The following is a 26,416-nucleotide window of genomic DNA, read 5'->3' as shown; positions in this document are numbered from 1 at the left end:
CGATCAGCAAAAGTTCCAAAACCAAAACAACAACAAAAAAGAACCATTCAATTGCTCGCAAACGCATGGAATATGAAACAAGTGTGGAAAATGCCTAATTTAACAGCGAGAAATAGGAAACAACAACAACAAAAAGGAGCAGACACATGTAGCAAAACAAACAATTCGACAATCGCGGATATCGTGTCAAGGTTGGGGTGGCGTGGCCACCGAGCGATAATCGCATAACAACAACAACAACCGGGCAACATATTATGCTGATCGTGTACATGTGTGTGTGTGTGTCGAAGATACATGGCACGGTATCACGGGGGAGTGCAAAATCGCCACTCAAACAGGGAGATAAAAACGAAAAGAAATCGACCCACTGAGAGGCAGAGAAGATGGCGATTTCAATTAATTCGTTTCAGCTGTTATCGTTAAATAATTTAACATTGCGTAAGCAAGCGAGTGGCAGGCAAGAGAAGGGAGGAGAGAGAGAGAGATTGGTTTATGCTTTCACGATAAACGGCTAAGTGCTGCTGTGTGTTTGTTTTGTGTTGCTCACGACGTTCACGACGGCCAAAAAGGCAGAGACCTAAATGTGTGATGAGGAGGTAAAGGAAAAATGGTTCGACGATCTCTTACCTTGCGAAGACGCAAAACTTCTATCTCGTTTGCTTCGATGGATTTGCGCCCGCCGAGTGTGCCACCGTTCGATTTGAGCGTGAGGGACCGCTTGGCGGGGCTGCTGTTTGCTGATTTTATTTCCTGCAAAGACAAAACGAAGCAACATGTTAAATGGCCGTTCAATGAAGAGAATTTTGGAAATTTGGAGGAATTTGAAGATCTCTAATGTTGGAGTGTAGATCCTGGACAATTCGCCCCCTCCAACTATCAACTCGACCAGGCGAGATCTGTTCATCAAATTGTGGGAAGATCATACATTAGATGGTGTTTTAGAGCAGTAATAAGTTCAAAGATGTTCTAGACAACATTACTCGTAATGGTCAATGTAAAAAATTGGACATAAAACACAAATTATGGAAAACAATGAATAGGACTCTGAAGATATTAACAGAAGACTTGCCAGATATTCAACCTAACATAATATTCAACTTCAACTCAATTCGGAGGTTTCAGAGAGGTTTCATGATATCCTAGAACCTAGAAGTTATCGCTAGTTATCGGAATTTCTGAAAGATCTGATTTGATCTAATCGTAACACTAACTGAAATTTTTACACTCAAAATTAATAAAATTGAGGAAGTCCCCGACATCTGTATGGCTTCATGCTCTGAAAGATCAATCAAAAAGCCGTATTCAAACTGCTGGACTCGGACCTAAGGTCCGAAAAAGTTTCCATAATATTATACCATCTGGACTGAACCAACAACCCCGAAAAGGAAATGAAACCTTACGATAGTTGATCCTCTAAGCACCGCCCTAAAAGATCTCCGCCTCCCTCCATCATGCCACTTCACCAAGAGGATTTATTTCCCTTATTACGGGTCTATTACGATCGCAAGGCGGAACCCCGTTTGATGAGTACTGGGGGGTGGGCTTTATTTTTAGGTGTTGATCATCTAATTCCTCTCTTATCCTCCACCATAAAACCGCACGCACTTCCATCCGAATCGATCGGTCACCGGTGAAGAGCACCGAAAATGACACCGACCGTTCCAAATTACGTCGGGTTGGATATGTTATGTGACCCAGTGTACCCAGCGGCAGAACGTGTCCGAACACCATTGGAGTCTTTTAAGAAATCAGACTCAGAGAAAAACATAGAATCCGCTGCGATCTGCTTCCCTTTTAATGGTGCAAGTTGAGGCATGCTTCCTAGTCAAACGATCATATAATCACACTTAACCGGGTTTAAGGTTAGTGTGAAGTTTTGATTTCTTCATAATATCAAGTGAGTGTTAAACGAAAGAGGAAATAGGACAAACGGGCCAGAACTAAAAGAAGAACAAAACAGTTATCAAGAACATTAATTTACCCAATTTTTTTGAACTACTGGAACGCAATGCATGTGATTTAAGAAAGGAGTTGGGGCATGACAATAGTTTGGGTGAATAAATGAAGTCATGTAGCCATTATAAATTGAAATCAAATTATGTGTAAATAACACACAAGATGAGATCTTGATTTTCTCACAAAAAACGCAATATGATGTGGTTATAAAATATATTGTGGATATTTATAAAAATGCTTAATTCTTCATATCCATTACGATTTGCTTAAGCATTTTGGATGTAGACGGATGAAGTATCTTATCATCGACAAATCCAAACATTTTATCAAGCCTTGACCTCTGCTGTGTTGCAATAATCATTCAACACGTGATTTAAAACATCTCTGAAGTCTCTTCTACCTTACAAAAAATAATATTTTAGTCCCAAAAAATGAATCACTGTTGAGAAGTGTTCTTTCCACCATTAAAACATTCCGTTTAGCGAAAGGAAACAAAAAATGCCCTCACACGTGCTCCACACACTGCAGCAGCAGCAGCAGTAGTAATGGCCTGTGCGATATGCAAACCATCTTCACCCCCCTCTCGGGTCGATCTCGCTTCTCCCATCATGCACTCCGAAAAAGCAACACAAAATTGCGTTTTCTATTTTTACGGCTGCACCCGTGTAAGCACGCACAAAAACCAACACAAACAGCGCCCTGGCACCACATCTAGCGCCTCTCCACGTGCGCGTGTGTAGTTCCTACTCCCTGCACAGCATCTACACAGTTCTTCCCGGTGGTGGTGTCCATTCCGTTTAGCGTTTTCCACAGTCAGGGCGCAACCAAAAAAAAAAAAGGAAAATTGATGACGGGAGCTGGCGCATTTGACGAAAGTGACCGCAAAACAAACGACCTCCATCACTGTTTGTGATAGTAAAATTAAAGTAAAATAAAAAACGTTACACACTTGTGCCTGCCTCGATTTCTTGACGGTATCGAGAGCATGTTTAGCATTCCTGCCGATCAGCGCTCATATTACCGAATTAAAACAAAATGCTGCAACGCTACGTTAGCCCGCTGCAAAGCACGCTCTGGGGACAACGCTGGGCGCATTTTTGGTTGCATCCAATAATTCTTCTCTGCCTCCCCTTGATGTGGCGTGTATCAAAATAGACAAAATCGAACGGCATTCCCATCCCACCGTTGGCCCAATCGTACAGCAGCGAGAACGTTCTTGATAGAAAATCTGCATCGGGTTCATTGTTCTCTAGAATCATTCGCCTCGCCACAACTCTAATAACCCTTCCACGACTGGCTCCAACACTGCGAGAGAGAGAGATGGTACGATAGATATGTATGAGCTATTAGCAGTCAAGAATTTGATGCTTAGATTCTTTGGAGAAAAAAAAAAACAAGAAACAATCAAGCATAAACCTTGAAATGCTTATCCAACACACAGCACACTTCATTATACTGCCCCACGGAGCTGCTGCAACATGAAAACATAGCATTAACTCGTTCCATTAAAACAACTCTTCCCACTCTAAAGGGTCGCGTGTCTTCTTGGGAGCACAAGAATAGGGCCACCAGCAACCGATAACAAAATTCCCCAAATCGCAACCCAGCAAATAAAACATCCCATACACTCTTGAGAAGGCGTGATATCAGATCAAGACACCTTAATTACCCTCAGTACCGCTGCCTTTTTCCCGAAGAAGGTGCCAATAAAGGTGCTAATTGGGAAGGGTGCGCTTTTGCGCCTGAGATGCAAGATCACAAAGGCGCACTGCTGCTTAACCGATAAATACCGCACCCGATGCTCCGGCAGAGAGATTGAAGCCGATAAATATGTTAAACAAGTTGGTCGGGCTCCCCCTTGCAAGCGAGAACTGGGATTTTTTTGTTATCTTTTCTTTCTAACACTGCCACGGGCCTCTCTTTTCCCACCTTTGGGCCACAAATGCAAAGCATTCCAATTATGTGGGTAAAGTGATTCTACGGTAATTATTTGTAATTTGGGAAAATTGAATGTTTTCTCCTTGTGGTGTTGGGAGCTGTTTAGCTTTCTTTGAATATCCGTTACACGTGAGGCAGATGGGTGTGGTGTGAAAAGTGTATGTAAAATGTAGAGAATTAGAATATGTCCGGTGGAATGGTTGATGAACTTTTTGGGACTTTTGATGATCAATGAACTTTTTTAAACATTTCATTCACCTTGTTATGTGCAAGAAACAACTCCTATGTATTACAATTCCAACCAATTCCAATTGGAAATATTTTTTTCTTCTATTTATCCTGATTCTCTTTGAAAATAAAGTTCTCACTGTCATTCTATCCCACAGAACTTCATCACCGTCCAGCAAGAGTACGGCATAAATATTTTAACAAAATAAATTAAAATAGGTAGGTTTGAAGTATGTGCCGTTATGATTAAAATTACGGACAACTCCGTACATTCATGGCGTTTCCATTTAATTGCTGTATATTTTGTGCCTGGCCATGCCACTTTTTAATTTTTAGATGTTTGCCATGATGTACTAGAATCAATTATAAATATGCCTGACCTGTAGTCAGTACTTGGGTTCTTAAAAATGTTTTCAGTGTCCGTAATTCAATGCAATACGGTACATGAGAAGCCTAATCATCGAAATTTTTGTACTCAACATGCTGCAAATAACTTCTTCTTCTTCTTCTTTGGCACAAGGCCTGCCCTGTACCCACTAGTGAAGTGAGCTTGGCTTTCAGTGACTTATTGTTACCATAGCAGGATAGTGAAGTCCTACGTATGGGGCCACGGTCTATTCGGGGCTTGAACCCATGACGGGCATGTTTGTTAAGTCGTTCGAGTTGACGACTGTACCACCAGACCGGCCCTATACTAATCCATGCAGACCGGCTGCAAATAACTAATGACGGATTCTATCATACGCCAATTCTTAGTTCCTTCTTTTATTTTAGAGGTTGTTTGGTTGAAATAATGATATTTTTCGTAAGGTCAAATGATGAGTGACAAGTCACGAGAAAACAATTCAGCTTTTTTAAATGTATGTTCAAGTGACTAAGTGAATGTATTCTACAATTTATTTTATTCACATCTTGTTCAATTGTTTACACACAAATAATGATTTTAAAAACAAGCTTCCAGGCAAAAATACACTTTCGATCGGAAACGTTTAGTGGCTGGTCCAATCGCCATGAATGAAACCACCAAAGTGCAGCTCATTACGGAGAACATAATTAAACCAACGCCTTCTAACACCCATTTTCCAACCATCCCCCACACCCGCGTGGAATTCGCTCTCAAACGCATACCAAAACCCCCTTCATTCTCCCCCCCCCCCCCCCCCCCCCCCGTTGCACCTACCTGTCCCGTGGCGTAATTCCAGAGCGTCTTCACAATGCCACCGTTGCTGGTCTCGATCCCGTTCAGCCCGCCGAGCAGTGAGGCCGCGTCCGGATCGGGATCGCTTTCGGCGCGTGACACCGCGCCCTCGCCCTCCTCCTCGTACACGGGCGAAGCGGACGATGGCGTGCCCATCATCATCATCATCATTTGATGTGGACCACCAGCACCACCACCATCGCCATCGATGTTGCTGCCACCACCGATCGGATCAAAATTAACGTCAAAATCCAGCGACCGGGTAAAGTGCTGTTCGGCACCCCCGTACGGTCCACCGCCCCGCACACCGCCGCCGCCACCGGTTGGCCCACCCGGCCCTTGGCTGAACGATAGCGAGCGGGCGAACGAACTCTTGAAGTACTGGCACGGTGCACCTGCACCACCACCACCCGCACCCCCATTGCGGCCAGCTGTTGCTGCTGCGGTCACATCAAATTCGTTCGATTTCTTCGGTATTCGCACCTCGTTGCTCTGCAGATGGGTTTCGATTGTTTTCGACATTTTGACGAAGAAGGCTACGATCACACACACACACAAACACTTGCCGGAAACGATAAGATCTATATCAGGACAAATTCTATCCCCGCGCATACGACGCACGCACACACTTTTTGCTTTTTGGGGTTATGTTACGGAAGGAAGGGCTTATTTTCCCCCCGTTGCTGTTACATGGGGAGCGTTATATGCCGCCGCTCAGCCAAGAAAAAAAGGACATTGCACTCACACGCACACCACACGGAACAGCACTTTGCGACGCATCTTGTGACAGGGTAGAGACACACACACAATATGGTAACGACGATTAAAACAAAAAATCACGCCCGCACACGACGCGTTTTATCACTAAACGACACACGCACATGCACGCACACTCACACATAAAACTTCTCAGAGGAACACAAAAACGAATGTAACCTGCGGGAAAGGAAAATAGGGACACTAAAATGAACCTCCTTTACTTTACTCCGTTTTGCAGACGAACCGATGATCAATGGTAACTACTGATGGCGGTTTAGTTTTGAACAGCGACACAAGTTACACAAGGCATCGATATGAAAATCAAAGTAAGCTTAAAAGTATGGTCGAACCCAAGTGGATCCCTGGAAAAGACGCCATAATGGTGCAGATTTACAGTTCCAATTTCATTTGAAGTGTTGGCTTTGTTTGGTATTTTTTCCTTTAAATTACTTAAATTTGATAAATTCCTTTTTTTTTTTCAACAAAACTACCCACTAGAACAAATGAATCACCAAATTTGACGGTTATCTTTTTTTTCCCGGAAAATGGTTCAAACGCCGGTTCTTTTGTTGGTCAGTTTTCACCACTACTTTCAATTGCAAATATAGACACACACACACACGCAAAGGCGCACATGACACAAATGCTCCGCCCGGAGTAGTCTGGAATAGGAACACGTTCGCACACAGCTGTACAGAGCTGCTCACTTCCTGGCCTGTCGGTTAGATTTTTGCTCCTTTTTGCTCGCTGCCGTACAACACACCGGGATCGCTTACTAACACATCCTAGCAAACTGGACTTGTACGTAGCCGCAGCCTTGAAAAACTACAATCCGAAGGCATGGTGTGTCTTTCCGGCTTTCGTGGTGTCTGTAAGAGCGGCTAACTCAAGGCGGTGATTTTAGTTGTAATTATTTTAGGAATTCTACGCATATGTAAATGTAGCCAAAATATAAAAATGTTTGCTCAACGGGGTTTTCCCCTTTTAAAAATTTGCAGCACACGCAATCCAATTGGAATTGATCGGCATGGGAACACAGCCACACATACACACACCATTTGATTGATAAAACGATAATTTTGGGTTGTGTGTCTAAACAGCGGTTCGCGTTGATCGCGTGTGTGTCCTTCAGGTGGACAGCCATGCACACGCACCCAACCATAGCCGGCTCGCGAAAAAATGCAACATCATCATCGTCATGATACCGCCGTTCTGCATTTTTGCTGCGGTTGGAAAGGATATTGCACACACATCATATACGGTAGCACCAGACGGACGGGTCTCGCATACACTTGCTACGAAAATCACGGAACACTTCACACAACCACACACACACACACACCTTGCTTATACTATCTCGCAGGTTCGCTCACATTGTATTTCTTATTATATTTCACTACTAACAATATTTTCGCACCACCAAAAAACAAAGCAATAAATTCAGACACTCGTTTACGTGATTTCCTTCCTATTTCCGTTCGCTACACTTTCGCTTACCGGCTTCGCTGTAATCACGCACGCACGCGGTGCAATCGGTGTGTGATTCCTCGCAAGTCAGATGTTGTTGTTTGAATGGTGCGCTGGATGGCTCTCGTAGCACAAGTAGCCCCCTCGACGGTCTGCTGGTTACTAACGCACACAAAACGCCGGCTTCGTTAAGCTTTCGTTCAGGCGAGAGCGAACCGGTGACGCGTGTGCGAGAGCGAAACGGCACTTGGGTAGAGCGAGCAGCGCGCCGCTGCGTACGGATAGCGCTGGAGAGAGCGAGATGCGACGGTTTCGTTCGGTTGAGATTTTGCGAGCGTGTTTGGCGCTCTCTTTTTACTCCAGTGCACTGTTGGCTGGATTGGGTGACATTGCGTCAAAATTAATTCTTTTTTTTTTTAATTTAAAAAAATCATATGCAATCCATGCACGAAAATTATAAAACTAGTGATGAAACCTGACTAAAAACCAGGTTCATATATTTACAGTCTGAACTCACTGGTCTGATGGTGCAATCGTCAACTCGTACGACTAAACAACATGTTCGCCATGGGTTCAAGTCCGCAATAGACCATGCCCCCATACCAAACTAGCCAAATTTGCTTGAGCAGCTAATTTTTGAATGCTACAGATCGCTGCTTGAATTCACCTTTTGCAGTAGATACAGTCGTTGCCACCAAATTTTAGCTCTAAGGCATCAATTTTTGACAGTGCGCATGAATTTTTGCCTCTAAGGCGTCAATTTTTGACAGTGCGCATCAATTTTTGACTCTAACGCACCTATTTTTGTCTGTAAGTCATCAATTCTTGACTCTTGTAGGAATCATGACAATTTTACAAAGTATTTAAGCAGATTCTTAACAATTATCATTCCACATCTCATTAAAAATACAAAAACTGTGTAAATTGATTGTTTCTTGAGAAAAAATGATGAAATTTTAGAAATTTTAAAGCTTTTGTTTACAGCTGAAAATACGTGCCAATTTTTTCACTCCATTAAATCTTCTAAATTGGCAAAACAATTATTTTATTTTAAATTCTATCAATAAAATTATTCACTACTTAACTTAATTTCAACCATTTCAGAACACACAGTTCCAGAAAGTACGTAAAATTTTGTAAATAAAGCGACTGACTCACAGTCAAAAATTGATGCCTTCGAGGCAAAAATTGATGCGCACTGTCAAAAATTGATGCCTTCGAGGCAAAAATCGTGAAACGCTGTCAAAAATTGGTGCCTTCGAGACAAAAATAGGTGAGTTAGAGTCAAAATTTAGCGGCAACGACTGTAAACAGCATCCAAGTTCCAGGTGGGTCTTTCAAATAGCGCTTAAGCAGCTTCCTTATGCCACGGTTACGATTTTCAAGTAAGGCGTCATCAATCAAACAAACAACACGATTTGTGCTTTTTTTATATGCATGTTTATTTTAAAATTGTAAAATCTCTTTAATTTCACATAATTTTACACAGTTTACCAAAAAATCACAAAAAAGTGCCTCAAACCCACTAAACGACCACTAAACGGGTTCTAAACGACTCAAGCTCTCAACCTAAACGGAATATAGAAAGACTTCGTTTAGCAGACGGCAAACGCCTCATGCATTCTAAAAATAGCAAAAAGCTGGTGGCGCCATCTGTTTTTTTGGGATACCCAGCTAGTAGAGCTTCCTCGCTTTGAGAGCTTTGTCCTTCCCTCTGTACTGTTGTATGGTTTCGTATTGAAGTTATCCCAAACAGCCAGCTCGTACTTTATAGCTGATTTAGGGCTGTTTAACGAAAAATCGTTCCTATGTCGTACTTTGTGGCTGATTAAGAGATAGACGGTACTTTACGGAACTATGGAGCTTTTTAACAGGCACATGGTACTCTTTGGGACTTTGCGGCTGATTAGCACTATGCGTAGGGTTCATGATGGAACTTGAAGGCTTGTTAAGAAAGGGTACTAAACTTGGTGGAACTTTATAGCTTTTTAATGCATGACATCGGTACAAGGTGGCTCTTGTCAAAGTGTCAAAGACGGACGCCGGCAATAATCTCATTGCTGCTGCACAAGTTAGATTCGTTAATTGAAGAATGAATATTGAGTGAAGTGATTGTGAATTATCAGTAAATTGTGTAAAAATTTGTGTAATCATCAATACAAAGGATTTAAAAATATACATATGTGTTTAAACGAAACAAATCTTGTTGTTTATTTCATCGATGACGCTTTCTTGAAAATAAAACACAAAGAAAAATAATCCCTGGCATCGTGGCATAAGGAAGCTGCTTAGGCGCTGTTTGAAAGACCCACATAGAACTTTTATGCTGTTTATCTACTGCAAAAGGCGAATTAGAGCAGCGATCTTTAGCGTGCCAAAATGAGCTGCTTAAGCAATTCTGGCTATTTGGGATGCATCGCTAGCAGTAGAACGGCGAAACGATTGTTTAAATACTAAACTCCAAAATAATCCACCAGTACTGAAGCACGTGAGGTTTTAGTAATAGTCGTTGGCGTTGATACCCACGTATGTGACCACACGACTATTCATTAAGATTTTTGCTCGGTATGTTTGAAGGGTATATAGGTCATGATTAGATGAAACTTGTCGAATCACATTGCAAGAAAAGGACAGCAATATAATGATGAGTTGTAATACGCCATCTATCGTGCAAACCACTGAAGCTACGGAACTTTCGTTTTTTTCTATGGATATTTGATTTTCCAGTCGTTTAAGCTCAATATGTGGCGCTTGGGTTGGGACTTCACTCAATATTACTTCTTTATTTAATTTATCTAATTTATGCAGCAGCATTGAGATGTTTGACGGCACCAGTCTTTGACACATTGACAAGAGCCATCTCGTACCGATGTCATGTATTAAAAAACTAAGAAGATCCACCAAGTTCGGCACACGTTCTTAACAAGCCTTCAAGTTCCATCGTGAACCATACACATCAGGGTAACCAGCTGCAAGGTTTCAGAGAATATCAAGTGCTTGTTAAAAAGCTCTATATTTCCGCAAAGTACCGTTTATCTAACGTAAAGTACCGTCTACTGGAACGATTTTTTTAAACAGCCTTAAATCAGTTATAGAGTTCGAGCTGGTTATTTGGGTATGATTTCCTCATATTTTTGGACATCTATTAAGCATTTTCGAAGAAAAAACTAATTTTATCAATATAAAACATTTTAAGAATCTTTCAAAGTGGAACAAACGTTGACTTTGGACATAATTTTTCAAAAGAAACACTACGTTGATGGTTGATTTTAATTTGATATAAATTGCACCGCTCGTTTCAAAGTTCTACTGTGGTAATCCTGTGTTGCTAACCATCTGTACATACCACCGCCTCAGTTCTGTCAATTTTCTGTTGCCCTCGGCTGTCAAATTGCTCCCCTGCATACCAGCCTGCCAGAAATGGTTTATTCGTGGTCGTGAAAAATTCTTTCTCCGTGCTAATTTTGCGTTAACTAAATTTTACCTACGGAAAAACAGTGTTTTCAGACATTTTACTGCAGCAAAAAGGCAGTATAGAGTTTAACGAATTGAGTGCGATTGAATTTGAGCGGCGGAAAGTGTTTGCCTAGCAGGTAAATAAGGTTTTAGCAGCGTCTTTGGCTTTCGCTATGGCGGCGTCAGTAGCGCCGGTGCTCCGCCATATTAGAATGGTGAAAATCCACACTTTGTCAATGCGCTGGTGGCCCCACCAAAACGATGAAATGTGCATTTTGCTGCGGTGAAACTGTTTCTAAGCGTCGTTTTCTTTCATTCTCTCATCGTTACAGCAAGCGTCCTTGAATTTTGGGCGAAAAGAAGGGGTGTGTCAGAGGGTGGTGAAGAAAGTGGTGTGAGGTACACCAACTAAAACCCGACCGAAAATGGTTCTGCGTGGCATTCGGGGTGGATATCACCCGCGGGGTGGCGGAGGGACTCGCGGCAACGGGCGCACGTCGTACCATGGCGGCAGTGGATATCATGGCTCGAACCATCACAACAGCAGCAACTATGACAACCGTAACGACAACCGCAACAGTCGGTACGGAAGCAGCAGCGGCGGAGGTGGGTACGATTCCCGCAACTCGTCCCGGTATGAATCAGACTCGCGGTACTCCCGGAACGACAGCCGCAACGATAGCTACAAGCGGTCCAATTCGTCCAAGTACGAGGTAAGGCAAAAGGTTTTTTAAATCATGGCAAGGTTGACGTTGTGATGGTGACAGCTTTTATAATGAACATTTTATTTCCCGCACTCGGCTAGGATAATCGCGACCGTCGTTCGCCGGATCGGAAGCGTCCCCGCAGCGATCACAACTCTCAGGTAATTGTGGGTCGAGGTTTTGCGTTTCGGCGTGATTGAAATATTTAAAGGGAAATAGAGCATTAAGCAATTGCTCAATAACGCTATCGAAAATAAGCATTTGCCTTCCAATGGCATCCTTTCGCCCCCTTTGTATGATAGCTTTCAGGCCGTCTGCATAATTTAAAACATTCCGAAGTATGTCGTGTACTTACAGAAATAGTTCTTGATCTCGGTTGTAACGTAGCTTGATTTGTTTCTAGACCTTCCATGGTATGATCCTCCAGCTCTCAAGTAGTGCATTACTATCTCAATTGTGTGTCCATTACGTACAAACCCAAACCTTAAATTTAGTGAACCTTTTCTATGTCCTGTATTAATTGATGATAATTTTTTTTATTTCGCGCTCAAACATCGAACTCGTAAAGTTGTTTCCAATGAAGAAGAGACACGTGATAAAGCTGCTACAGCTACTCATTGTTTGAACTCAGAAGTAAAATAAGCAAGATAATGCACGTGGGGATAGGATTTGTCCTTTTTGGTGCATCCTCCCTAGAGGCCGAACGAGCTTAAAAAAAACAAGGGGGAGAGCACACGATCCCACACAGCATGATGCAGCAATCAGGCATCAGCATCTCGAGTTACGTTTCCATGGTCACAAGTATGCACACGTTCGCGGATGAAATCGCAACGTTACGACCGGAAACAATGAGCAACACCGTATGACGGTGGTGGTGGTCGGTTGCCAGGCTGTATCGGGTGTATGTATTGCTCTCTGTGTGTTTCGATTGGATTGAGGACTAGAGGAGAAAGATGATAGAGAGTAGAGAGGAGATACACACAGATTTACATAGATCGTTTTTTCTTGTACAAGTTTCAAGCTTCTGGCTTACAGAAAGCAATTTATATATTCGTCAAACCATACAAAACATGCACGTTGTGCAGTAACAACAATCCACATTGCAAAGAGCGCGAGACACAGCCGCTGCTGCTGCTGCTGCTGCTACACAGGATAAAAGAGAGACACCTTGTTGCGAGAACCGGGAACCGTTTCCGATGCATCCTCTGCGCGCGCGGTCGTTATGATCCACTTTGTGACCGCAGCGAGAAAAGGTTATCAGCGTTACAGTTCACAGCAAGCACGGAGTGTGCTCTAGATTCAAGCTCATTAAAACCCACGACTATGGTGTTCCTCCTTACGTTTACCTTGCATCCAACTCATTTTCCGATTGAATCATACCAATCGCGCGAGATTACATTACTATTGCGAGCGTGCAAAGAAGTGTGCACTACTCTGTTGGGGCCGATCGACCGCGTCAGTGCGTGAAAGGATTCAAACCATCCAGGGTTTGCACAACACGTGGTGTGGTAGCTCAACATCGAAAATCGATCATCAAATGCATTATTTTTCTTTTAATAACCCCCTTATTATCTGTTCGTCCGTTCGTGTATCGAAAAAGCGTGTGCGCAGTATGGCATCTCTCGTTCCCATCAACCTTTTCCTTTCTGGGCGCATTTGTATGTTGTGTATTGCATCAAAGCGAGTGTGTGTGTGTGGAGTTCGGAATTTGTAGCAAACCGAAGAAAAGATCTAAATATGGTAGAGAAGGGAAAAAGCATCTGTATCAGCGGCGTGATTAAAACGGAAACCAATCACGAAGAAAAACTGATCAACCAATCACGACACTAGTGGTGATGATGGTGGTAGGACACGCGTGAAGGGGGACTGCCTTGCTCACAAGTCTATCCGAGGAGCGTTGCTCTCGATGCGTTCGTGACGATCATGTGGTGTGCTGCATGTGTTAAAGGAAAGAAACGTTGTACGCGGGAGGTGATGTGATGATGATGATGATGATGTGCAAGCGGCTATACTAAATTTCACTATTAAAAAGACCACGAAGAACGAGCCGGAAGGAGCAGGATCAGTATAGTTCGTCTCATAGATGCTTTGAAACACACTCACACACACTGTAAAGTAGCTCGGCGTGCGTTTGATGGCATGAGTAAGCCTTTTCCGCATTTTGATGAAACAATATGGACGGTCAGAAGAAGAAGAAAAAAGAAGAAGGCTCCTTACTGATTGGTTGACGCAGAGTAACTTGAGTAATCTTTCTCTCGTATCGCGCATAGTCTAAAACTCGACCGGAAAACCGTCGTTTGTAACCTGCTACAACACCACCCCATATAGTGAAAAGTATCAATTTAACCAAACAAAACCCCTCCAAAACAAACAAAAAAAATACGAAACCAAATATCAAACTTCCTTTACACACCATGACATATGATTCTAATGCTAATCTCTTCAACTGGCTAACGAAATTATCCGTCACCATGTGAATTCACACACGCGGCACGATTTTGTGCTCGCTCGCTTGACGCACGCGATGGTACCGAACGTCGTCGAACGGGGAACGAATCGCGGCACGAAATTGATGATGACCCCCCCCCCCCATGTGCACAAAGCAGGGCGGTGGAAGCTCGCGCCGCGACTACGGTAGCAGTGGCAGTGGCGTCGGCGGACGGGGTGGAGGATCGTCCAGCCGGTACCACGAGGGAGGCGGCGGCGGCGGCAGCTCCAGCTCGTCGTACGACAAGCGGGGAAGCAACGATCACCACTCGTCGACGTCCGGCGCTGGCGATCGGTCGAGCAGCAGCAGCAACAAGTTCGAGCATCATCGCAGCAGCAGCAGCGCCAGTCGCAGCCACGGTGGTGGCGGCGGCGGCGATTCGGGCAGTTCTTACAGGTCGCGGGACAACAACAACACGAGCAGCATGGGACCGCCGCGCTCGGTGGCGATGCGCACCAACCACAGCAACACCGGCGGCCGGCCGATGATGCGCCCGCCGATGGGGGGCGGCCACCGTTCGACGATGGGTGGCAGCACGTACATGGGCAGCGGCGGAATGCATCGCCGCGGGGGCGGTATGATGCGGGGCCGTATCTCGCACTACCGGTCCGACGGGCGGCGAGGCATGCTGACGACGCGCATCATGGGCGGGCACCACCGGCGAACGGATGGCATGCGGCCGATGACGATGCACAACCGGCGCTATCCCTCGATGCGGGGGCGCGGCGGCGACATGCGCAACCGCATTATGGGGGGCGACGTCATGTCCAAGCGTGGGGTCGATATGAAAATTTCCAAGAAGTAGGTATCGTGCTTTTTATGAGGAGAAGGGGGGAAAGAGGCTTTTGATTGAGTACGGAATTGCATTGGTTTTTTGCAGAATTCTCATCAAGCGTGCGCTTCAGGCGGCTAAGGATGGGTACGAGGATTCGGCCTCCGACAATGAGGATGAGGACGACGAGGAGGATGATGACGGTGGCGATGATGATGCGGGACCGTCCCGGGCTAAGAAGGCCAAGAAGGCTGACGCCGATGACGATGATGATGAGGATGACGAGGAAGACGTCAAGCAGGAGAAGAGTGAGATGTGGGACGATGACGACGATGGAGGCGATGGAAAGTCCAAATCTTCCGCTCACAACGAGGATGAGGACGATGCCAACACTACTGGTGAGTTCAAAAGACCATGATGTGACCATGATGATGTTAGTAGTAGTAGATAAGAAAAATGAAGTTTTCGTGGGAATCGATTCCGACTAGCTCCAAAGAATCGATTCCGGATAGTAGATCGGGAATCGGAATCGATCCCGGATAGTAGGAAATCACTTTCCAAAATCGGTTCCGGAATTGGAATCCAAATTGGCTCCGGCATTTGAGTTGGTTTCGGCATCTCCATGAGAATGGGCGTTTGGGTCCTATGCTGCTACGATTGTATTGTTAGCCCCAAAGAATCCAAATTTACTTGTAAACGATCCATTCTCATGAAAATTCCGGAACTGATTTCGCATCTGAAATATCTGATTTCAATTCCAGAACTAATTCTGATTCCGCAGCCAATTCCAATTCTGGAACCAATTCCGATTCCGGAGATGATTGTGATTCCAAGATCGATTCCGATTCCAGAGCCGATTTCGATTCCGGAAACTGAGTCGTCTTCGGATTTAGAATCGATTCCAGTATCGGAATCGATTCCAGAATAAGAAACGATTCCAGTATCGGAATCTTTCAGTCTCGAAAGCGATTCTAGTATCGGAATCGATTCCAGTATCGGTATCGATTCCAGAATCGAAATCAATTCCAGTTTCGGAATCAATTCCAGTATCGGAATCGATTCCAGCACCGGATTCGATTCCAGTACCGGATTCGATTCCAGTACCGGAATCGATTCCAGTACCGGATTCGATTCCAGTATCGGATCGATTCCAATTTCAGAATCGTCTCCAGTATCGGAATTAATTCCTTTATCGGAACCGATTCCAGTATCGGAATCGATTCCAGAATCAAAATTGATTCCAGTAACAGGTTGTTCCGATTTCAAGAAGTCAGGAATTATCGTGCAAACAAATAATGATCAAAAACATGCTCTTTACCTTAACCACACACAGGTGCGACGGTTGACGATGGTGACGATGAAAAGGATGGCTCGAAGCAGCAAACGCCGACGAAGAAATCCGCCAAGAAGGAAGATGCTAAGGATAGCAACGCGGAAGACGACCGCAAGACGGCGGACGACGCTAGCGATAAGAAGCGTTCGACAAAGATCAACACCAAGTATCGCACGTCTAACTTTATTAAGCTCACGTGCACGCACTGCAAGCTAAAGTGTGTCACTTTCAAGGTAAGTGTGTGTGTGTGTGTTTGTGCATGTCACGACATTCTTCAAATTCATTTCAACACATTTTCCACCTTCCAGGAGTACCAGACGCATCTGTACACCCGCACCCACAAAATGAAGATGCGCGCGCTGGCGATGAAGTGCCGGGAGCGGCTGCTGGAGATGCGGGCCGCCCAGCGCAACGCGCAGAAGGACGAGGACGAAAAGTCGGAGGACGGTGCCGGTGGCGATGAGGGCAAGCGGCCCGGCTTCTGTCTGCTGTGCCGGCTGAACTATCGGCAGCCGCGCGCCGTCCACCAGCAGTCCGAGGGGCACAAGATGATGAAGAAATTCCTCATGCCGTACTGTAGCGTGTGCAAGCTCGGCTTCAAGAGCCCGATGGCGTTCGAGACGCACCGTGCCTCGCTGGACCATCTGAAGATTAAGGCACGCGTGGAGCGGTACGCTTCGTCCACGAAGGGCGACGATTCGGGCGACGAGAACCAGGCCGAGGCGGGCGATCTCGACCTCGACAGCATGACGATCGTGGACGAGGTGGGCAAGGTGGATGACATTTGCGAGCCGGGTGTGGCGGGAGAAACGCCCACCAGGAAGCAGCGCAGCTACGGCGATGGCGGCGGCAGTGGTCGCGCAGGCACGGAGGATGAGGATGACGAGGACGACGATGATGATGAGGAGGAGGACGATGAAAATCAGATGATCATCGGCGAGGAGCACGTGAAGAAGGTGCAGGTGCAGTACTGCGACCTGTGCAATATGTACCTGCCCCGGCGCACGGAAAACCAGGACCGCGTGCTGCGCGAACACTGCAAGAAGCGATCTCACCTGAAGCTGTACATCCGCTTCCGGAACGACAAGAAGCTGCGCGAACAGGCGGAACGCTTCCACAAGAAGAAGCTGAAGGGTGACAAGGAGGCTGCGGGAAAGAAGGGTAAGAGATAAGAGGGTGGTTTTTTTATTTAACCAAATGAGAGTTTTTAACCAAAAATCCACGTTTCCGCTTTGCAGGCGATGACAAGAAGGCAAACGATTCGATCACTTCCACCGACTCAAAGACGGTCACGGACGGTAATAGCACCGCGAACACGAATGACACAACCTCCACGCCCAAATCGGAAGGTGAAACCCGATCGGACAAGAAAAGTGACACGGCCACGGCAGGAAGCGCAACCGAAAGCGCAAATAACGCAACGTCAGCTAAGGTGAACACTTCCAGCGCGAGCAAAACCGACGTTGATTCGTCCGACGCGAACCGCTCGATGGACGGAAGCAACAGCACCGCCACCACCCTAGCGGCGACGATCGGTGGCGCCGATGGGCCCGGCGAGCCCTCGGACGAGCTGGTCGACAAGCTGATGTGGCAGGTGGTGGACAACGAAGATCTGGGCGATCTGTTGCGCGACGTGCAGGATGACGCCGAGGAGGAGGACGACGATAAGACGAACCTGGAGCGCTACGACAAGTTCCGGCACACGGAGAAGAACGGCGGCGAGCAGCGATCGGATGCCGCCGGTGCGGACGAGGAGGATACCGTTGCCAGCAAGGCTAAAAAGGGAACGGCCGCGAACGGTGGTGGTGGTGGTGCCGAGGTGGCCGCTAATGGAGAAGCCTCCATGGAGGCCAAACCCGCCGCGTAGGCATGTGTAGGGTATGTGTGTGTTTGTGTATCGAATTCATTACGATAGTAAGGAAGTGCAGTTGTGTTTGAACTTAAGATACTTATCGTAAGTAATAAGTGCACACGACGGTGCATACATATAGGATAGTGTGCGCGCGCGTGTGTATTCAGTGTAGGCTATAGATCATTTTGTGAACTTTCCACACAACCGATGAAGCATTATTTTTTAGAAGTGATTTTCAATTTCATTCGTTACACGGATTTTTTTCACGAAGTTATTCACTCAACTCATTCAGTGTTGTTGCTCCAGTAAACTTAAGCCTAATGATACTTCGTCTCCGACGGGAAGCTACTTCCCTCTCTTACACATTACATCTATAAACTACTGCGGGCTGACTGCAAACAAAAAAGGGCTACAGAGAAAGGTGGCAGAAGTGATGCTGCGACCCAGGTACCTGCCAATACACCCGCCACCAACACACCAGGAGCGTTACAGGGTTTAAACGTTAGGTTGCGTCGCGCAGTCAACGGCACTCGTTACACGAGGTTCGGGTTTGGTTTTATTCTGAAGTTTAAGTGTTCTACAGGAAGGCGCTTAAAAATCGTTTGTTTGTTTTTATTATTCAGATTGAACACACAATGACAACGTAACAAAGGATTTTGTTTGTAGTCAAAGTAATCGCATTAACTAACATTAATAAATATCGAAACTAGAGAGACAGGTTCGGGTTACATTTTTACATCAACGAAAGAATTCGGATGAGCTTTTACAAACAAGCGGAACAGATTGCAAGTAAGCTTACAAAAAAAAACACACAAATCGCTTTTATTTACATCTCAAAATCATCCCTCATATCGTTATACTCCATCAGATGCTTCTGGATGGCGGAACCGTCCACCCAGGTGATGAAGTCCTCCAGCGTGCGCGGCACCAAGAACGCCGGATCCTTCACCACCTCCACCCCAACCCGCACGTGCCCATGCTCCACCATCTTCGTTGCGTGCGACACATTTTCCGACATCTTGCTGCGCACCAGCACGAGCGGCAACCGCCGCCGGCAGAAGCTGGACGCACTGATTTTGTTCGCATTCTCCAGATCCCACTTGGTCGGTATCACGCCCATCACGTACAGCTTCTCCAGCAGCAGCGCACTCATCTCCGTCCGGAACGGGTGCTTCGGATCGATGTCCGCGATCTTGCGCGCCAGCTCGCGTACGCTGCGGGCCATCTTGTTGTAGGCGGTGTAGTCTTCGCGCTTCTGCAGATGGTACTTGCGCATCACCTTCGCTTCCTGCAGGCTGTTCGTTTCCTTCCAGTTGAAGAAATCGACCTTCTTCAGCAGCTTCTGCTCGTGGAACTTTAGCTTGCGCACCATACTGGCGGCTGGGGCGGGGTTATGTCAGGTGCGGTGAGTAGAAAAACTATTAACAGTTGGTTTAAATGGGTTTAGGTTCGTGTTAATTCCGTATTTTCTGCACTTTTTGTTGTGTTTTCCGGAATTCGCAGCACAGCACCGATTGGGGGGGAAAGTACCAACAGCGAGCGTAAACAAACGCATGTGCTGATATGACAGCTGTCAATTTGTAGCCGCAGGATTGGGCCACATCAACTGTGGGATATGGAAGGTAAACAAACGGTGTATACTGTGGTATTGATTGAAAAGTAACTGTTCGATTGGAACAAAAAAAAAAACGAATCAGTTTTATTTGGATATTAGAGAATTATTTTAACAGTTTACGAGTGCTTGTTGGCGTAAATATAGTCAAGATGACGAAACGGTTTGGAAGGGAATCAATTCATGGATTAATTGGAGTGTTAGTCATTTGACCAGCAGGCTTTACACAGCAAAGTAAGTAATTAAGTCTAGGCAAAGAGATGAATGAAACGAAACGTCTGCCTTCCCAATGACCATCAGCTACAATGTTGCTCCTGTTTATTTTACAGACAACCCGTTCAAACATTGCATTTCATATTCACAAAATATTCACTGTCTCCTTGTTTTCGATTTCCAATTTGCAAGGTTTGAGCAGAGCTAACAACAACAAGTGCTCTGTTGAAAAGCGAAAACTCAAACATCATTCAAATTATTGTCAATTGTTGGTTTTTGAATGCGTCACTGCTAGAACGGCTCATTCTGTACAAACAAGGCACGTGCAAATTTCCAATTCAACATGTGCGCCAGAATTTTCTATAAAACGAGGTGCAAACGTGTGTTCCACTTTTAGTACACAATTGTTCCAACGATGGGAAGAATCTTCTACCACACGGTGCTAGCACTAGTGGGCGTGTGTTTAAGTCTGCATTCCACCTCAGCGCAACAGTTGGGCCCTTTCACCATACCAACGCTTGCTAATGGAGGTGCTTTAGGATTTTCGAACAATTTTTTCAGCGCACTCGTTGATCCACGATCAAGAAGGCTATCCTTCTCGGCTCAAGCTCCACCGATCGGTGCAGATGGCGGATCGACGTCTTCTTTGTCTAGTTTCATTGGAAGGTTTAATAATCCGCTCGCAGGCTTTCTGCCCGGTCAAACAAATATGGTGCCAATACAAACGCCATCGTTGTCGTCTTTAACGCCATCAAATGTTCCGGGAGTGTCCGAGTTTACCAACATCTTGCGTACCTTTGGCAGTGGAATTCCAAGTGGCGTGAATCGTATCCAAGGTGCAGCCAACACGTTCCAAAATCTAGCCACAGATGCTACACGAAGATTCTTAACCCCGCCCAGTGTACGATCATCGTCCACCTCATCTTCAAATCCCTCGGTTCGACAGCTCCCGGGTGTGTCTGAATTTACCAATGCGTTGCGATCATTTGGTAACGCAATTCCAGATGGTATCAATCGCTTCCAGAGTGCTTCGAACACATTTCAAAGCATTGCCTCAAATGCTACAGAAGCGTTCCTAAATCCGTCCGGCGCGTTATCGTCATCAGTGATCCCCTTGAATCGGCTGCTTCCGGGAGTCCCTCAGTTTACCAACATTTTGCGATCGTTTGGTAATGCATCGAACACATTCCAAGCAATTGCTTCAAATGCTACAGAAAGATTCTTAAATCCGTTCGGCGTACGATCATCGTCTTCAACATCTTCACACCTTCCGGGAGTGTCCGAGTTTACCAACATTTTGCAATCATTTGGCAACGGTATTCCAGCCGGAATAGGACGCATTCGAAATGCAGCCAATGCCTTTCAACGTCTTGCTTCGAACGCTTCGCAAACGGGTTTCAATTCAGCTGCTGTCCTAAGTCAGTTTGCCACGCTTGTCCCGAACACCGGACAACGTGCTATAATACCCTTACATAATGTTAATTTTACCTCAAATGCTGAAGTGAGCGTTACCGCTGGTAATGCCGGGGAAGACTCGGAAGGCAACGAGGTAGATACTTCCTCAAAGTTAGCAATTGCCCCGCGTGTTGATGTTCCTGTAAATCGCAACGATCCTCACTACTACCCCGGTCGGCAGGTGATGGTGCATCTGTTCGAGTGGACCTTCGACGCCATTGCTGAGGAGTGTGAGCAGATCCTAGGTCCTACCGGATACGGTGGCGTACAGGTATCGCCCATTAATGAGTACGTGATTGCACCGAACCGCCCCTGGTGGGAACGGTATCAACCGATCTCGTACATCATAAACTCTCGATCAGGTAGTGAACACCAGTTTGCCACCATGGTACGACGCTGTCAACTTGCCGGTGTTCGTGTGTACGTGGATGAAGTGGTGAATCATATGGCAGCACCAGGAGCGGATGTTCCCTTGTTCGGCACGGCTGGGTCACCCAGCAATCCGGGTGATCGGGAATATCCCGCCGTACCTTACAACCAATCCCACTTTCATCCGGACTGCACCATCCGGAACTATCAAAACGCCACAGAAGTACGTGACTGTGCGCTCAATGGGTTACCGGATCTAAATCAAACGGAACCGTACGTTCAGGATCGTATCGTTGAGTTTATGAATCGGTTGATCGAGCTGGGTGTGGCGGGCTTCCGGATGGATGCGAGCAAACACATGTGGCCGGAGGACTTAGATGCGATCTACAAACGGTTGCAGTTCTTGAACGAATCTTTTGAGTTTTCAAAGGAAGCGAGACCTTTTATCTACCAGGAAGTGATCGATCTTGGCAGTGAGCCAGTGACGGCGTAAGTATCAGTTTTCCTTCTTTATAGCATCTATTGATCTTGAATTTTAATCGAGTTTTCTCTCAACGATTTTCAGATCCCAATACACCGATCTTGGCCATGTGACCGAGTTCAAGTACTCCCTCTTCGTTGGGCTCATCTTCCGTGGTGCATTGAAAGTTTCCGCACTGGAAGCACTGACCCGCGCCAATGCCACTCAGGTCGGCCTAACACCGTCCGATGCGGCCCTAGTGTTCGTGGACAATCATGACAACCAGCGTGGACATGGAGCGGGCGGTGATTCTATTCTTACCTTCAAAGATGGACAAACGTACACCCAAGCGATCGCTTTCACATTGGCCACCGATTACGGAACCGTCCGGCTAATGAGTTCGTACAACTTTACCGACACCGATCAAGGACCACCGTCGGATGATCGGGCGAACATCTTACCACCCGGCATCAATGCTGATGGCTCTTGCCAAAATGGGTGGGTTTGTGAGCATCGTTGGCCAGTGGTGAGGCGGATGGTACGCTTTCGCAATTTCGTTGCACCAGCCCCGCTAACGGACGTGCAGTACTCGGGTGGAACGTTCGCTTTCTGTCGGGGAGCGATAGGGTTTGCGCTGTTTAACGCTGGACCGGAAACGTCTGATGGCATTTGGAAGGCGTGTTTGCCACCGGGAGAGTACTGTGATATCATATCGGGTGCAAGAGACGGATCGATGTGCACCGGAACGCGGGTTCTAGTCGATGGCGATGGAAGGGTTAGCTTAACCGTACCGAGATCCTCTAGCGTTGTGCTTGATTTGCTTAATCGTGTATCTTAAATATAAAGCTAAATAAAACATCAATAAGCGACTTTTCCAAATTATACAATCCCAAAGAGCCTTTTTATTAGTTTTTACATAGTTCACTGTACCAAGCGACGGTTTGCGTTCGTAAAGAGACCGGCTCGAGATACATCTCCAAAGCCACCGAACGTGTTCCTTTGTTCTGAATCGTCTGGAGCGTTTAGTGTAGTGCTTTCTTCACCTTCATCTGCAGAGCTTAATCCGGATCCATCGAATGATCCGGCGGAGGGACTTCTAGTGACTGGATTACGGGTAGTTGCTGCTTGCAATCCTCTATCGGCTGTGGCAAAGCCTTGTCCACCTTGGTTGCCGAATCCGAACGATCTTCCATCGGAACCTCCGAAGGACGCACCATTTCCACCTGCTCCGAACTGGATGCCTTGATTTCCAAAGCCTAAACGTCTTCGGTCAGCACCAAAGGCAGCTCCAGATGCTCCTTGGTTTCCAAACCCACCAGCCCCAAAACCAGAGCCCGATCCTGTTCCAAACGCACCACCAACTCCATCACCACCGGACTGTGTTCCCTGATTGCTAAAGCCTAAAGGTCTTCCATCGGCTCCAAAACCAGCACCAGATCCTGTTCCTGAGCTAGTCTGTGTTCCCTGATTGCCAAAGCCTAATGGTCTTCCATCGGCTCCAAAACCAGATCCTGTTCCTGAGCTAGTCTGTGTTCCCTGATTGCCAAAGCCCAATGGTCTTCCATCGGCTCCAAAACCAGCACCAGATCCTGTGCTAGTCTGTGTTCCCTGATTGCCAAAGCCTAATGGTCTTCCATCAGCTCCAAAACCAGCACCAGATCCTGCTCCAAACCCTCCACCTGGTTGTGATCCGAAACCTCTTCCATCAACTCCATCGCCAGTACCGGAACCTAGAGGCCTTCCATCAGCTCCAAACCCATTGCCCGCTCCTGTTCCAAATCCTCCACCAACTCCACCACCAAGCTGTGATCCTTGGCTGCCAAACGCTAAAGACCTTCCGTCCATCCCAAATCCAGATCCTGCTGTACCGCCAAGTGGTGCTCCTTGGTCTCCAGTAGCTACAGATCTTCCATCACCTCCAAATCCTGCATCAGATCCACCAAAGGCACCGCCTAATCCACCACCGACTTGAGCTCCTTGACTTCCAGCCCCAAGAGAACGGCCTCCGTCAACTCCAAACACTCCACCAGCACCAGTGGCCGGACCGAATCGTTGTCCATTGTCTCCAGGCAAACCATTCGGTACGGATAGACTACCTCCGGTTGGGCGGAATCCCATCCCTGTTCCGGCCACATACTGGAGATCATTACGACCTGCCTCATTGTTGTACGAAAACGATCCACGCACGTTGCCCGCTTGATCGGCCGATTCTTCGCGCGTTGCGTCCGGTGTTTGGTAGCCAAACTGGTACGATCGATCAACTGGAACATTGCCAACTCCACCATTGTATTGCACACCGTTTCGATCAATCTCATTACTGTACGAGGGAACATCATTTACAGGAAGTGCACCCACTTGTTCAACTGATCCACCTAGAGGGCGAACGGTTGTTGCTGTTCCGTCGAATCCTCCTAACCTGCGACCATCCAACTCGTTAGCACTGTGTTCCGTCGATCCACGCACTACTTGATCGCGAGCAGTAGGCTGGGAAGCATCGCCTGCTTCGGTCGTTGCTTTCGGTAAACCAACCACAGATAGGGAGCTATCATCAGATCCACCTTCAGAACCTGCTCCATCAATGCCACTCCTAGTAGACCAGCTGTTCGCACCAGTTGATTGTTCTACAGACACTGGCAAACCATCTGCTGTTCTTGTTTGCTCATCAGCCGCTCCATCAAACGATGTTGCCGGTATCAGGGGCAATCGTCCCCGCGAGTGTACCGATTGTGGCCCGTACTCATCTGGATTGAGTCCACCAAGGCGAGTGTCACCGATGCTTGAACGTAAATCTACATCCGGCGCTGCGTTAAACGAAAAGTTATGCTTGGCACCATCGTTCTGAAACCCGTACGTTCCCTCCACGTTGCCATTGGCGTGTCCGGTTTCATCCCGTGCCGAGTGCGGTGTGTAGTATGAGAAGCCGTAGCTACCGTCCGGGTTGATGTGTGCGACGGGTACACGATAAACGTAGCCAACACCGTGCCAGGGCCAGCCACTGACCGGATATACGTGCGTCATTGGACGACCAGCATAGGTCGTGGGATGGCGATAGCCGTGATGATGTCCACTTGGTCCATATTTGCCCCCAGATCCTCCAAAAGATCCTCCAAAGCCTTGGAATAGAGAGGAAGATATAGTTAAATTGCGAAGAATATAAAGATAATCATCCCTTACCACTAGCACCAGACGCTACTCCATTGGTGTTGTGAGGTGCAAACTGACCCTGGCCAAAGTTGGAACCACCGAAACCACCCGCCTGGCCGTTGTATCCGAACCCACTTCCAGAACCTAAAAGAGAGCAAAGAAACATGGGATTACTCAATAGCTACAAGTAAGTTATGAATAATGAATAGAATTACCTGCACCTAAGGGAGCTCCAGAGCCACTACCTCCTACTCCCGCACCTGTTCCTCCTTGTTGAAAACCTGTTCCACCTGCTCCAAGGTCACCGCCGCCAGTTGACACACCTCCGGGAGCGACTCCTCCACCGAGGCCTCTACCATCGCCACCAGCACTCCACTGGTTGCCTCCGAAGCTGGCCGCTCTATCAACGCCACTGGATGCTCCTGAAAGAGAAGTTCTGTTCTGAGATGCACACTCCAAAACACACAGACTTCCTTCCGGAATGGTACGTCACCTGCACCTGTTTGGCCTTGGCTAGGGAAACCACCACCACCACCAACGCCACCCGCATTCCACGAGCCAGCACTCGCACCAGCTAGACCTTGATTGTTGAGAGTGCTTTCGCCACGACCTCCAAAGTAACCACCACCAGCACCTGCACCACCAGCTCCCTGGTAGTACGAGGCAGGAAGATTCCAGCCGTATCCTTTCGCTGTCAAACTGGCGATGACAACACACACTATCCAAGCAACCGAAGGATTCTTACAACCACTAGCCATGGTGATGAGACGCGCACTGTACACCTTCGCAAACACAGTACCGACTGCACTGTTTGCTATGATCATCCGGTTGGGTGTTTTTATAAGCCGCGTTTTTTACGGATGTGCATCGGATACTCTAGTAGAGAGTCTCGTCTCACTAAAACACATCTCCCGTCTAATAGCGCCCTACCTGAGATGACTTAATACAAAAGCGTGAAGGGGTACAAAAAACCGGTATGATTGAGCCGCTTCGTCGTTGTCATAACCGTGTC

At 46.7% G+C, this 26,416-nt stretch overlaps 6 protein-coding genes across 6 annotated transcripts in view; 2 read left to right on the top strand and 4 right to left on the bottom strand.

Annotated features, from left to right (window-relative positions):
* Positions 1-7,772, bottom strand: part of LOC120949836 (autotransporter adhesin BpaC-like) — a 97,172-nt gene extending 89,400 nt beyond the window's left edge. The window contains exons 1-3 of the mRNA XM_040367390.2: positions 7,577-7,772; positions 5,303-6,256; positions 628-750 (exon numbers count right to left, since the gene is read on the bottom strand). Of these exons, the coding sequence (XP_040223324.2) occupies positions 628-750; positions 5,303-5,932 (753 nt within the window). The 5' untranslated portion in view covers positions 5,933-6,256; positions 7,577-7,772. The remainder of the gene's footprint in view (positions 1-627; positions 751-5,302; positions 6,257-7,576) is intronic.
* Positions 1-26,416, bottom strand: part of LOC120949789 (RNA-binding protein 8A) — a 300,811-nt gene that overhangs the window by 229,442 nt on the left and 44,953 nt on the right. The gene's annotated exons all lie outside the window — the stretch shown is intronic.
* LOC120948212 (dentin sialophosphoprotein-like) lies at positions 10,957-18,862 on the top strand. Its single transcript, XM_040364316.2, has 8 exons — positions 10,957-11,139; positions 11,335-11,715; positions 11,808-11,867; positions 14,313-14,995; positions 15,075-15,364; positions 16,300-16,532; positions 16,608-17,460; positions 17,538-18,862. The coding sequence occupies exons 2-8, from the start codon at positions 11,428-11,430 to the stop codon at positions 18,164-18,166; spliced, it is 3,036 nt and encodes a 1,011-aa protein (XP_040220250.2). The 5' UTR covers positions 10,957-11,139; positions 11,335-11,427; the 3' UTR covers positions 18,167-18,862.
* LOC120952370 (U3 small nucleolar ribonucleoprotein protein IMP3) lies at positions 18,942-19,711 on the bottom strand. The gene has a single exon (XM_040371670.2). It carries the CDS (start codon positions 19,521-19,523, stop codon positions 18,978-18,980), a length of 546 nt encoding a protein of 181 aa, XP_040227604.1. The 5' UTR covers positions 19,524-19,711; the 3' UTR covers positions 18,942-18,977.
* Positions 20,394-23,154, top strand: LOC120951594 (alpha-amylase A-like). Its single transcript, XM_040370390.2, has 2 exons — positions 20,394-22,289; positions 22,366-23,154. Exons 1-2 carry the CDS (start codon positions 20,686-20,688, stop codon positions 23,096-23,098), a joined length of 2,337 nt encoding a protein of 778 aa, XP_040226324.2. The 5' UTR covers positions 20,394-20,685; the 3' UTR covers positions 23,099-23,154.
* Positions 23,131-26,243, bottom strand: LOC120961429 (uncharacterized PE-PGRS family protein PE_PGRS54). The gene is made up of 4 exons (XM_049608045.1): positions 25,898-26,243; positions 25,620-25,826; positions 25,435-25,548; positions 23,131-25,373 (listed from the first exon to the last, which is right to left on the bottom strand). Exons 1-4 carry the CDS (start codon positions 26,226-26,228, stop codon positions 23,182-23,184), a joined length of 2,844 nt encoding a protein of 947 aa, XP_049464002.1. The 5' UTR covers positions 26,229-26,243; the 3' UTR covers positions 23,131-23,181.

This window comes from Anopheles coluzzii, chromosome 2 (assembly GCF_943734685.1).
Source record: "Anopheles coluzzii chromosome 2, AcolN3, whole genome shotgun sequence".
Lineage (NCBI taxonomy): Eukaryota > Metazoa > Arthropoda > Insecta > Diptera > Culicidae > Anopheles > Anopheles coluzzii.
Note: the sequence above shows the minus strand (reverse complement) of the source record. Positions and strands in the feature narration are given on the sequence as shown.

Bases quoted from the DNA above. Each gene is read 5' to 3' on its own strand.
- LOC120948212 (XM_040364316.2), top strand. From the start codon at position 11,428: ATGGTTCTGCGTGGCATTCGGGGTGGATATCACCCGCGGGGTGGCGGA. The intron at 11,868-14,312 runs GTAATTGTGGGT...TGCACAAAGCAG, and splicing joins GCAGCGATCACAACTCTCAG to GGCGGTGGAAGCTCGCGCCG. The intron at 16,533-16,607 runs GTAAGTGTGTGT...TCCACCTTCCAG, and splicing joins TAAAGTGTGTCACTTTCAAG to GAGTACCAGACGCATCTGTA.
- LOC120952370 (XM_040371670.2), bottom strand. From the start codon at position 19,523: ATGGTGCGCAAGCTAAAGTTCCACGAGCAGAAGCTGCTGAAGAAGGTC.
- LOC120951594 (XM_040370390.2), top strand. From the start codon at position 20,686: ATGGTGCCAATACAAACGCCATCGTTGTCGTCTTTAACGCCATCAAAT. The intron at 22,290-22,365 runs GTAAGTATCAGT...AACGATTTTCAG, and splicing joins GGCAGTGAGCCAGTGACGGC to ATCCCAATACACCGATCTTG.
- LOC120961429 (XM_049608045.1), bottom strand. From the start codon at position 26,228: ATGATCATAGCAAACAGTGCAGTCGGTACTGTGTTTGCGAAGGTGTAC. The intron at 25,827-25,897 runs GTGACGTACCAT...CTTCTCTTTCAG, and splicing joins CCAAGGCCAAACAGGTGCAG to GAGCATCCAGTGGCGTTGAT. The intron at 25,549-25,619 runs GTAATTCTATTC...GCTCTCTTTTAG, and splicing joins TGGAGCTCCCTTAGGTGCAG to GTTCTGGAAGTGGGTTCGGA.